At 39.3% G+C, this 13,269-nt stretch overlaps 1 protein-coding gene across 3 annotated transcripts in view; it reads left to right on the top strand.

Moving 5' to 3' along the window:
• LOC121388155 overlaps positions 1-13,269 on the top strand; it is a 57,121-nt gene that overhangs the window by 17,504 nt on the left and 26,348 nt on the right. For 2 of the 3 annotated variants that reach the window (XM_041519391.1, XM_041519393.1), the window contains exon 4: positions 4,916-4,996. The exons of the other annotated variant lie outside the window; for it this stretch is intronic. In XM_041519391.1, the coding sequence (XP_041375325.1) occupies positions 4,916-4,996 (81 nt within the window). The remainder of the gene's footprint in view (positions 1-4,915; positions 4,997-13,269) is intronic. 3 annotated transcript variants of the gene reach the window in all.

Below are 13,269 nucleotides of genomic sequence, written 5' to 3'. Positions count from 1 at the left end.
GGCGGGTTTTTTTGTTTTTGTTGTTATTGTTGTTGTTGTTTAAAGGAAAAAGAAACAAACAAGCGCCTTATCAAAACAAAACAACAAAAACAATCGACAACAAAAATTGTTGTAGTTTGCAACCATTCCACAAAATACATTTGAACTTATTAAGATGTATTTACCGATAGTGCCCTGGTCAGTGGGAGGGGGTTAGAAGGGAAGCTGTTTGGGCCCAGCCCCACCCCCCAATTCTTACCGATTCCTAATAAATGGAAAATATTAATAGTTTAATTTTTCGACTTAGTGAAAAGCATCACAGTACACGTTTTACTTTTTAAACTATGTTTTAAAAACATAATGAAGATTTGTATAAGAGAACTATCCGGTTGAACCTGAAATTGTTACAAAGACATGTACATATATATTGCATACACATTACATAAACATTCATAGAGTATCTAGTACTAATTTTAAACGAATAAGCAGTGAAGAATTAGTCAAAACAAGAAAACCGTATTACAAATATAATTAAAAGACGAAATATGCAAGAGGTTGTACTGTAGCATATTAAAGACTTCCGTGTCAGAGGTCATGGTACATTAAGTAAAAGCAGCTCCAGCGTTGATTGGTTGTAATTACATGTACAAATACTATTACCTATATACATTATTATTCTTTCTTTAGTACACAGTTGTTGTTCACGGTACAAAAGTGTTTTTAACGTTCAAGGCACATTCAATTATAATAAAAATATGAAACTACGATGTTCTGCCAAAAATGAGGGTTGCTAATAAAAACATTCTTTAAATCTCATACTAGTATTTTCTTGCAGTTAGAGATATCACACTTTTTATACATTTTTTTTTTCTTCTCTAAACCTTTATTACCCCGAGATCACTGGCAATGTCAAGGTTGGGGTGCCTTGAATCATCGTCTTACAATATACAACAATAATAAAATTGTAAAATGATTATGTGTACCTGTATAACGGCACGGTAAAGGTTTTATATTTCATATTATGTATATAAACAATATGTGATATGTATGGGAATTATATTCATTACATTTCTTATCATATACTGCACAACCGTATTCATATACATACATATACCTACATATACATACATACATACATACATACATACATACATACATACATACATACATACATACATATACATACATACATACATACCTACATACCTACATACATACGCATTTTAAAATGATCTGAGGGTCAAGAATGATAGGTGAAACGAGCTTACATTGGAGTTTTCCGATGTGATCAGTGTACTCCATGTCTGTGATGTTGTGGCTGATCAACTCGTCTTTCAGAGACCGGATTCTGGCATCGACAGTGCGGTATTTTCGTTTTCGTGCCGGAGCTCGCCAGTGACCATCTAACTGCTGTAGGTTAACTTCCGCTGTAGACTGCTCACTTTTCAATAGACCTACCACCTCAAATATGTTCGGATGACTCTTCTGGGCGATTTTATTTATTTTATGGTGCCATCCTTTCAAATGGTTATTTGTCCGGTGGCTATGATTGTCAAAGTGGTTCCACATTTCTGGATTTCATGGTCCTTCTATCGAGGTGTTAGTGACGTAGTCCATCAGTAATGTTACCTTTTCATCCTGGGAACTGTCGGCAATTGTGTCAGCCCAAACGTCCCAAACTTTGTCCAGCGGAACCATCGGAAGGGCTGAAGCACGCCTTGCCACCTTTTATAAATCATCGTTTTCAATATATTCTCAATCGTGTGGTGGGGAATACAGTGCGTACAGCGTTGTGAGCAGATATAAAATACAACCCAGGACAGTAATTATTTAACAGTAGAGACCAATACGAGCAAAATAAAACAAAACTGAGGAGAAAAAGAAGAAATAACATTAATAATAATTTTAAGAAAAGAAAACACACACAAGCGCGTGCTCAGTTGCTACCCCGAACAGTAATGCTAGACTATAAACGCTTCTCATTTCGTTGGTAAAGAAAACACGGCTCACACTGCAACGCAGAACATGTAAACCAATTAGGTCCTTCTACTTCCCGGGACATTCATAATTCGGCAAACCAGTACTACACAAAATAGGATTTTCTACGTCCCGGGCCGACACCGAGAAGAAGGGGGAAAAAGAACACAAAGAAAGGTTTATCGACAACCAAAAGTTTTGTTGTTGTTGTTTTTAACTGTTTTACGTGGGTGTCTAACGTAGTAAGGACAACACGTTTTTTAACGAAGAAGAGGAAGAGCATAAAAAAAAAGTTTAAAAAAAAATTAAGACTTATGATAGGGGGACAGAAAAATGGAGAGGAAGGATAAACATGACGAAAGAATAGTTTCTATCCAAACGATGGGTGTTTCAAAGGTGTAAGATACCTGTTTTGATCTTTTTATACATACATAATATGTGTGTCATACCTGTTTAAATATATGAATGTACGCAAAATCTGCATACGTCTGTTTTTTCCTTCAGTACTAATATGTTCGTTAGGTATAGTGCAAACACTGTATAAATAGGTGTGTTATACCTTAATATGCATAAATTATATATTTACAGAATATTTATATACACAATCTACAAACGTATATTCTACCTTTTAGTACTAGTGAATTGGATAGCTATTATGCTAACATTGTGTATTGATAGGTATGTTATAGCTGAGTGTACATAAATTATATATTTACACACAAAATCTACAAACGTATGCATTGGAATTCGATAGGTATTGTGCTAACAGCATGTATATTAATAGGTGTGTCATATTTATTTATGCATAAATTATATGCTTATCGAATAGGCCTAGTTATATACATACCGGTATTATACACAATCCAACATACACATTGGACAGGTATTATGGTCAGTTAACCTCTGCAGGGGGTCTCTACGTCACGGGGTAGGACTAGAGGAAATGAATGAATCTCTATCGGCAAGGAGTACAATGGCGTGTTGGTGGATCGTCCGGTGCAATAACGAACACTCCAAGGGCAATGAATAAATCATGGCAAGCGGTGCGGTTATAACCTGATCATTGTTAGACTCACTCCTTAGGACCACTATCACACGCGGTCGATATTTGCACCGTGAACATCTCCCCCCCCCCCCCCCCTATTTTTTTTACCTTGACTTCCGGTATAGTAACACAGGTATATATTTACGTTGACGACGATTGGTATTCACACCTGTGGGGGTATTCATGCTAGTTTCTTCACGGACTCGGTGTATGTATTTATGTATCTGCCCCGACACGAGTGTGTAACACAAACAGCTCGGAACTCGTATAATGAACGGCCTTTGTGGACATTATACGAAAGCGTGATCGTACAAGATGTGATTTGTTAGTCCAGAGATAAAACAAGTATCTCGATCGACCACGTCGCTGGCGTAGCGAGTGTTATAACGACGACGTCATGACTCGGGACTACGTCAAATGGTGGGTTTTGTGTTATTGGAGTGCTGTGATGGTGACGTTGTCGGCGTAACCGGTGTTTAAACAACAAGGTTACAAGTTGTACAAAATGTGCGGCCGTTGAATGAAATATTATGATGGTGTTACGATGTCATCAGCATACTCAGTGTTTTCAGCAACAGTAACCAACGTTACAAGTTGTAGGTCTACACAGTTTACGATCGTTGATGCTGAATTAATTTTAATGAAGTGTTACATGGTGATAGCGTCAGCATAATCAGTGTTTTAAACAACAACAACGTTGCAAGCTGTACACGGTTTACCACCGTTGATTCTGTTTTCTGTTCAATGAATTGTTATGATATTATCAGCGCTATCAGTGTTTTAAACAACGTTACAAGTTGTACAGTTTACGGCCATTGATGCTGGATTCCTTTTAATGAAGTGTCACATGGTGATGATGTCGCCGTAAACAGTGTTTTAAACATCAACGTTACAACTTGTACAGTCTGCAGCCGCTGATGTCGTTTTCCTTTAAATGACATGTTGATGATGTCGGCGTAACCAGTAAGAAATGTGCAACAGCTGATGCCGTATTCATTTCAATGGAATTTTGCGGAAACATCATAACTGTTGTAGTTGCTGTTTTAAGCAACGACGTTACACAATCTATAACCACTATGCTTCCTTTAATGGGTGTTGGTGACGGTGTAGTTGGTGTAGCCAGATCTTAAACAATTGTTGTCGTTGTTATACCCAGTGAAATAAAAACAACATTAAATAAGTTGTGACCTTGGACGAAGTTCTCTTCTAGCAGAGAGCTGTCGGGAGTGTAAATTAAGTTTCAAATAACGCATGGCACATTATTTCACGCGAACCGTCGTTTTCGTTACGTATCGCTTCTGCAATTTTAAATTTATCCGAATTGCCAATTGATTACATAGTGGACCTTTAAACGTTCCGATATTAAAATTGCTAGCTTCAGGAGACAGCTAATTTCAATGCAGTATTTGATTTGATGACGCAAATACAATTCACGTAACCGAACAATCAGCTACCTAGGTAAAACTCACGTGAACTGACTTCCGGTTACCTATGGTTGTTAAATGTTGTTCCCTGCAGTTCAATGGTGCTGGCGTATCCAGTAATTAAATATCACCGCCATCGTACAATTTACGACCACCGGTGACGTTTTCCCCATAATGCAGTGATAGGCGGTCGATGTTGAAGATTGCCGACAGTGCTCAGACACAGACATCACAGAATTTACGACCACTTGAGGAATTTCCGTTAATAAAGTATTGTTCTGACAAACAGCGACACTATTACGTAAGCTGAACACAGCTTGCGACCATTGGTGGACGTTTCCTTTGAAGATTTTCTTCTTTTCCTTCCATGTTGGTTGTTTGTGTGATACGCTGTTTAGAAGAAACGGATGCCATGGACCAGTTAGCTGGGCGGTCCGTGTTTTAGGCAGGTCCTATGTTGTCTAACAGTCCGATTTGGGATTTTGGACAGGTGGAATTCAAGCGGCTCTCGGAGCATGTGCGAGATGTGGGCATGAATCTCAGGAATCACTTCCGCGGGTCCTCGTACGAGGTGAGTCATACACAGTTAAGTTTGTTTGTTTTGTTTAACGACACCATTAAGAGCACATTTGGTAATTTTGACATTTAGAGAGGAAGTCCGCTACATGTTTCCATTATTTTATATGAACCATCCCACAGACAGGATATCACATACCACGGTATTTTATATAGCAGTCGTGGTGCACTAACTAATACAGGCAATGTCTTGTGTTGAAATACATAGCATAATGGAATTGTGACAAATGTTGCCCATTAACCAAATAAAAAGCCATATAAATAAAAAAAAAATACCATGGCAAAACTACTTCCTTATTCCTGTTGGAACGAGGTTTAGCCCAGTGGGTCCACAGACGGGGATCGATCCCAGACTGACCGCGCATCAGGCGAGCGCTTTACCACTGGGCTACGTCCCGCCCCCTACATACACCGTTAAAGACATTCTGTTTTATAGCAATACTAGGGAAACCACTTATATGCTATATACATGCACATTACATTGTGTGTTATACTACTACGCGAGGGGGTGGGGGTGCGGGTCGGGGCAGCTGTGTGGGGGTGCGGGTCGGGGCAGCTGTGTGGTGGATGTGGGCAGTACAAGTTGAAACGTAAATAAATTAAAGAGATTGTCCTGATTTTGTTCCCATTGTAAGATTTCTTTTCGCGAACACCTGATTTCATCGCTATTCTGACAGTGATTCATGAGTGCAGGTCATCACAACTATATTTATTCCAATAAGCTCTGTCCTGTGCTAGTTTTGATTTATTATACTAGTGGCAGTCCTCTCTGTGGCAAGAATGGTGTATTATTCAGTATATGATATCCTGCTGTAGACTAGGCATGAGATAGAGATTCCTGGAATCGATCCCTATTTTGCTAAATGCCAATTCGACTCTGTACTGTGCAGAGATACGGTCTTGATCGCGGATAACGGTCTTGTCCTTCAGATTCGACTAGTAGAATCCTTTTTTTAACAACTTAAATTAATAATATCAAATACATTTACGGGTTTCAAATACCAGTCTGTACATTCAGTATGTTTCTCGTTGTAACTTGTCCTAATGTTTGCAGTTGCATAAACGTCATTTTACATCATAATATACGAAAGAAATAAGGGAACACATCAAATTGTACACCATATTTAATTCACTACTAGCGTAGTAATGTCTGTATTTCATACCAAGTTGTAATGTGGGATTGAATGTCTGTAGTGTTGAATGTGCTGCCTATATGTTCCCAGTAAACTTCTGACAACATCAATTGATTTTTGATGCAGTCATTATTTCTTGTTGCTATCTGTGTGATTCTTTATTTTTTTCTATCAGTATATATAGTTGTTTCATACGTACACTATTATTAGTAAAACCCAGTTTGAATTGCGATAACGACCAGAAGCACAGTGCATATACATGTACACACACTGATAGTTCTAAACCAGAAAATGTTTCTTACCATGTAATTTTGTCATTAAAAAGGTTCATTTCGTCAAAAACATTCTTCAGTGACATCAGTGGAATGTAGCTCTCGACTACTGAATTTCAAACATTTAACAATTCTGACAAATATTGTTTTTCAAAAGAAAGTCTACATTTTCCTATTAGCAACAAGGGACCTTTTCGTGTATGCAGTTCCATACAGACAGGTCAGTACATACCAAATGCTTTGATATACCAGTCACAGAGTTCTGAATAGGGACGTGAAAACTAGAGGCGCCTAATTTTAAAATAATATTGTTCGTGGGCACTCGACCCCCCCCCCCCCCCCCCCCCCCCAAGACGCCACTGACAGACGCTGGTTTAAACGCAATGTGCTCGGGGTGTCGTTAAACAAATATACCTTTCATTTCTTAAATACACCGATCTGCCGCTTATACAAACCTGTACTTATCGTCACAAGACTTGTAGTGCGTGTTTGTAGTTGGCCAAGCTGCTCAGAACTGTTTCCACTCGTAGTCAAGTCTGGAGGCACAAACTTAAGGATAAACACAGAGTGTAAATACACAATACTATAAAATATAAAAGCTATCTGTATAGCTTGGGGTCGAAACCCGTGTTAATGTTTGGTCAAACAGCGCCATCGTGCCTAGTGTGGCTTAACGAGATTTTAAGAGACTATCCTGAGTTTGTTACCATTGTATAATGTGTACGACTAACAGACACTTTTGGATGGCTAAAATCACATATTAAAGATATTGTCTTGCTTAGAATGTCAGTATATGTATAAATAAGGTGTAGTAGTCCAAACCAGTTTACCTTCCAGTATCTTTGTTACGTACCAAATATATATCACTAAGAAAATGAACAATGGCTGCTACAAACACGAGCACATGACTACAAACACATTGGTTATACACACACTGGTGTTCTAAACAAGAAAATTTCTTTCCGTCGATAAAAAGACTCTTTTCGTCATAACCATCTTACAGTGACTAAATACTCAGGACAGTCCCTTTAAAAATAAGAAAAGGAATGTCTGTTTGATGATATCACAACATAGTTAAATGCACTTGACCTTAAAATGCCATCGATTCCAATACCCATGACAGACGCGTTATATGTGACTCTTTGACGGATACTGACACGAAAAGAGTTTCATTGAGATTGTGGTACTGAAGCATGAATGCTGGGGCAGTTATCATTGTAATCAGCGTCCATTAACAAGTATCAGTGCCGTCCCTTTGTCTCAACTTCATAAGCCAAGGTACCCAATTGCCGATGTATATTTTTGTGCTGTGTGTCGTTAAACATTCATTCATTGCATTCCGTGTAGTATAATGCATATACCAAATGGTACCGTGTAGTGATGGATATTGTCAAAATATTGCGATACAGAAACCTGGCCCCGTGCTTATAAACCTTAAAGTCCAGACTTTAACGTCATGGCAACGCCATTCAAATAGCATTAGGTACGTTAAAGTCTGGACTTTAATTCTAGACTAAGTTGTATGAGCACGGGCCCTGAATTGCGATACCTACCACGATATATTGCAGACCAATTCTCAATTATTTAAATTTATAAAGTGCTCCGATTTCATGTTCATTTTGTATAACTTAATAAAATGATACACCTGTCAATCAAGGTTCGTTCCGAACGAGTGAAGCTATTGTTTCTTTTCTTAAACTGGTCGTTTTTGTTTGAAAATATAATACGTGTGACTCATACGCGTAAAAAAATATATAAGCGTAATGTACCGGTACGCTAGAAAAATATCTCGATACGTCTTGTTGAAAATGTATATTGCGGTATACCGGTTATACCGAGTATCTCTACCTCGTGGCTTGTGGAGATGTTTTGTCTTTAATATAATCAACTAGTGCCCCACAACTGATACACCATTAATTATGTCACTGGGAAAGTCTGGCCCGGGTTGGGTTCCTGGCTTCCCAAAAATCGAACTCCGAGGCGGACATGCTCGAAACCTCTGTGGTATACGGCCTCAGATCACAGTTATCTTCCCATTTGGTTGTCCGGAAATTTGTCCGCGCAAGTAGTCTGCTGTTTGACTGTGATTATTTCATGACAGACAGCTATGAAGTGGCAACCATGTGACTGAAGTGACAGGGGGGAGCATGTAGTTTGTAAACATGTGTAACTTGTTGACATTGAAGACTTGTTTGTGGTAATTCCGGCCCATGCAAAAGTAGTGCTTTTTGTGTAAAATGGGTGTACTCCGGCCAGATTTAGAGGGTGTGTTTGTTTAAACCAATATGAAAGAGCTGGACAACAGGGGTCGTCCTTTTCAGGGTATGTGTCCCCCGGGTAGGCAAAGGTACATACCAAAATCCATGGGCCTGCTGATATTAATAAAAAATGTATAGCCACTAAGGCTATATAGAAACATATAGCGAAATTAATTGTGGTCTGACTATATGAGCATAGTAAAAACCATCTTCATAAATCAAGGCTAATATTCGTTCCTCGTATTCAGCCTTGATACATGTAGTCAAGATTACTGATATCCACTACTAGCGCCCTCTATTGGAAGAAAATTTGTAACACCGATTATGTTCCTTACACGATGACATCGCTGACCAATCACAGCATCGGTAACATGTGACAATCTTGAAAGCAATATCAAAAATTAACCGCCGAAACCTTTTTTTTAGCAGATCGTGACAAACACGACACGTTTCCACGGACGCTGACGCTGCCATCTTTGTTTACAGTAACAAGGGAATCTATAAGGAGCGTTGCGATTCGTTGCAATCAGATCTCATCGCATCCAATGAAATTTAAGCATTTTGTGGCACGATTTCTTGACTACATGTATCAAGGCTGAATACGAGGAACGAATATTAGCCTTGATTTATGAAGATGGGTAAAAACTTACGCAACGCAACTGAGAAAGTGCATCTAAAAAAACCATTGCCGCTTCTTCATATGAGTAGCCTATGTGACTAACTAGTTTCTTCTCTCGAAATAACCATACTATTATGTTAGACACCAACAACAGTCGATTCCATGAACCAAGTTGATAAAAAAAAAAAAATTAGCCTAAAATTTAGGCCATCACTCGTCATTATGGGCGATAACTCTTGTGTAAATACATTTAGCAGTTACTCGAGGATTTCCGATACCAGCGATGACATCCGAGATATTCCGAATAAATAGTCGGTAGCTGTTGTTTTATTTAACTTCTTCGCACAGAAGATTTTAATCGTTTGCGGGACACTTACAACAACTGTTGAAGGTTGTTTTGTAAACGGGGTGTAAAACCTACTTGTGTCAACCGTAAAACGTTTCACTACAATCAACCATATAGGCGATCGGGCTCCCATTTTTGTAGGAGGGTAGGCTGATTTTTGCTCGTATTAAACGAAAATGCCCGAATCTAAATAACAGCATTTATTCATATTTGCATTAGCCTACTACCAAATAGATATGGAGGATCCAAACGAATCGCCACGCATTTTTACATACAACTAATATTGTGACTAGAATTATGGATATACATGGTGAAAAGTTTTCACGCCAACTCATTTTGCCTAGACGTCTCGTCTCCATCGTTCTTGCCCGAATGCGAAGATATGCAGTGTGTGTGTGTAGGCGGGGGGGGGGGGGGGGGGGGGGGGGGGTAGTGATTCCCCCTGAAACCCCCGCTAGTATGCATATACAATAAACTTAGCTACGATTATTTGAAGTTCTGGATTATTGGTCAGTTGTTCGTGGATTCTGCGAGAGAAATGTGGTTATACTGGCCATGCACCGCCCAACAGAGCTGAGAAAACTCCATTTAGATGGAACCGCTACCGGGATGCGAACCCAGCACCTACCAGTTTTATCGTCGATATTTTAATCACCACGTCACCGAGGACGGTTCCCAGACAAGCGACGTGGCGTAACATAATGAACTGTCAGTCTGTAAGTATTGTGTTTTGGTTACTGGCATTAACAGACATGGGAACAAACAATAGACACAATTACCGCTACCGGACAACTAGACTGGTTCCCTCGCAGGCGTTTAAATAGCAGGGATCTCTCGCAACACTTGTGTGAATAAGAACTGAAGACTTATTAATCTCTATAATCTGCTTAAGACTTTGCAGTTTGAACCCTGCATAGCGAAATCATGCTACCATTGCAGACGGGTCGGTTTCTATGTGCGTAGCTGTTGGCGTGTCGCGGGCACGTAACGCAAAAAGTCGTTGCGTAAAATAATTGATTTTTGGGGTATCAAGTTAAGTGTTTGCATATGAGCTGTGTGGTAGAGGCGCTCAAAAAAAATATGCATATGGGAAGTGGCTCTAGTATTGGGATAAATGTTAGTTGGTAAAGCCACAATTTATCTGGTGTATTTTATGCGGTAATCCATGATGAGAGTATGGTGGGATAAGAACCCCTTTCTGAACTTCGACCAGTCCCAAAAATCCCATATTTAACGAATAAACGCAGCAAATGTACAGAGGCGTGTGTGTGTGTGTGTGTGTGTGTGTGTGTGTGTTGATAGTGACACACGTACATATACACGCACACACTCTCCCCCCCCCCCCTCTCTCTCTCTCTCTCTCTCTCTCTCTCTCTCTCTCTCTCTCTCTCATGCATTAGTCCTCTCGCATACTCCTGCGTTGCTAGTGAAAGCACGCGAGTTTATTTAAACAGTATTTGTTTTTGTATCTTGCATTAGGATACGATGGTTGTAGAGAGACTCCAATATTCAAAAATTATATCCCAGTGTTCGTCGTTTGTAAGTCAAAACCTCTGACTGAACTTTGTAAACTTGACATCTGACCTAATTACCTACATAGATTCAGTGTCTCGGAAGTCGTGTTACTAAAAATAAACATCCAACTCAGCGAAATCTGTCTGACGTTTACGAATTAAATTTTTTAACAGAATGACAAAATGATCATTGCTTTAGCACTTGAACCGCCTGCGATGAAGACGTAAATATCACTGATCTAAGAGAAATGGCACTCGATATAAAAAGTCCTCGCTGTAATACGTCAATGGCGGGGCCATTAGTACACGCGGACTAAAAATAACCGACTGGTCGATTTAATAACACTCCGCTTAGCAAGGTCGTCGTTGGAACTAGACCATGCAGAGCACTAGGTGTTACGCTTTAGACTGAACGGTCAGGAATAGTAATAATTTAGTATAAGATGGGGTGCTCATTTCTTCATCAATAGGTTTACCGTTATATTCTAAAGTAGTCCGTTTTCGGGTTGTTTTTTTTTTGATATGCGATATTGAAAAAAAACACTGTGGAAATATGGGAACTGGCAAGGAAAAAGGTGTTGTGGATTTTCGTGGTAGTAGGATAGTGACGGTGTATGCATTTTTGGAGTTTGGTACTAGTAAAAGAAGGCGAAGGAGACACATTAAGAAAAAGAGCAAGAAAAAAGTAAGCTTATACATGTATACATTTGTAAGCCAAACGTGTAGTCATGTATGTATGTATGTCGTATGTATGTGTGTGTGTGTGCGTGCGTGCGTGCGTGCGTGCAAGCATGTATGGAGAGAGAAAGAGAGACACAGAGAGAGAGATAGAGAGAGAGAGAGAGACACAGAGAGAGATAGAGAGAGAGAGAGAGAGAGAGAATGAATTTCATAATGTACCATAATTGGGTTTATTTGATCCATATACCAAAACCACTCATGTTCTTTTATGTAGCCAATGTACATTTTGTGTAATTATAACATTTTGTGTAATTATAACAGTTTGTGTAATTATAACATTTTGTGACGTTGCATTTTCGATTATATTATCTTATAAATGCATGGTGTTTTGATACATTTTGAAAAACTGGATACAAATATATTAGCTTACAATGGCTGTCAGAGGTTGTGTTAACGTGGGCGGCCTGGGGGTGGGGTGGGGGGGGATCTTACATTTATATAGTATGAAGGAGCTTACTAGCCTATGTGGGATGCTGCATATAAAAAAAAATCCCTTGCTGCTAATCGTGGCGACAGCGGGTTTCCTCTCTCATTATATCTGTGGTTCTGAAACATATGCCAGACCCTCCCCGTGATAGAAAACATTTCAGTTTAGAATGCTATTAGCACTAAGTTCGTATGTCAGTATTACTACATTTATATACTTTATGCAACATGTAGGCCTACTAATACAAAACTGTTTTAGAAACTTGGTATTATACACCCTATAGCCGATGTGTATTTCTGTGCTGGGGTGTCGTTAAACATCATTCATTGTACTTTAAAAAAGTAAAGATAACTTTTGTTTTGTTTAACGACACCACTAGATCACATTGATTTATCAATCATGGGCTGTTGGATGACAAACCATCCAACAGACAGGATAGCACATACCACGGTCTTTGGTATACTAGTCGTGGTGCACAGGCTGGAACAAGAAATAGCCCAATAAGTCCACCGACTGGAATCGATCCCAGACCGATCGAGCATTACTTCGATCGCTTTACTACCGGGCTACGTTCCACCCCGACGTCTAAGAGCGGCTCTGAAAACCCAATGAACCTGTTCATAGCGCTAGAAAATGTTTTGTGGTTTAAAATGTCGGTATGAATAACTCATTAACGGGCGTGGTCTCTCGACACGTTTTTTTAATGAACCCCTAATGTACACGAACACGCCAAGCTGGAAAACACTCCACTGATAACGACGTAAGTACAAGGTGGGGTTAATTGCTTGAAACTAATTTTTAATTAACCCGAGCACTCAGTTTATGTGTCTGGCGTCTCCCGGTCAGTCTGCATAGTTATCTAAACTGAACAAAAACATAGTTGTTTATGGTCAAGTGCAAACATTGTGACAATATACAACACTAAATTGCGCTGAAAACTCGTCTCTGAATACGTTTA

Source organism: Gigantopelta aegis, chromosome 14 (genome assembly GCF_016097555.1).
Source record: "Gigantopelta aegis isolate Gae_Host chromosome 14, Gae_host_genome, whole genome shotgun sequence".
Classification (NCBI taxonomy): Eukaryota; Metazoa; Mollusca; class Gastropoda; order Neomphalida; family Peltospiridae; genus Gigantopelta; species Gigantopelta aegis.
Note: the sequence above shows the minus strand (reverse complement) of the source record. Positions and strands in the feature narration are given on the sequence as shown.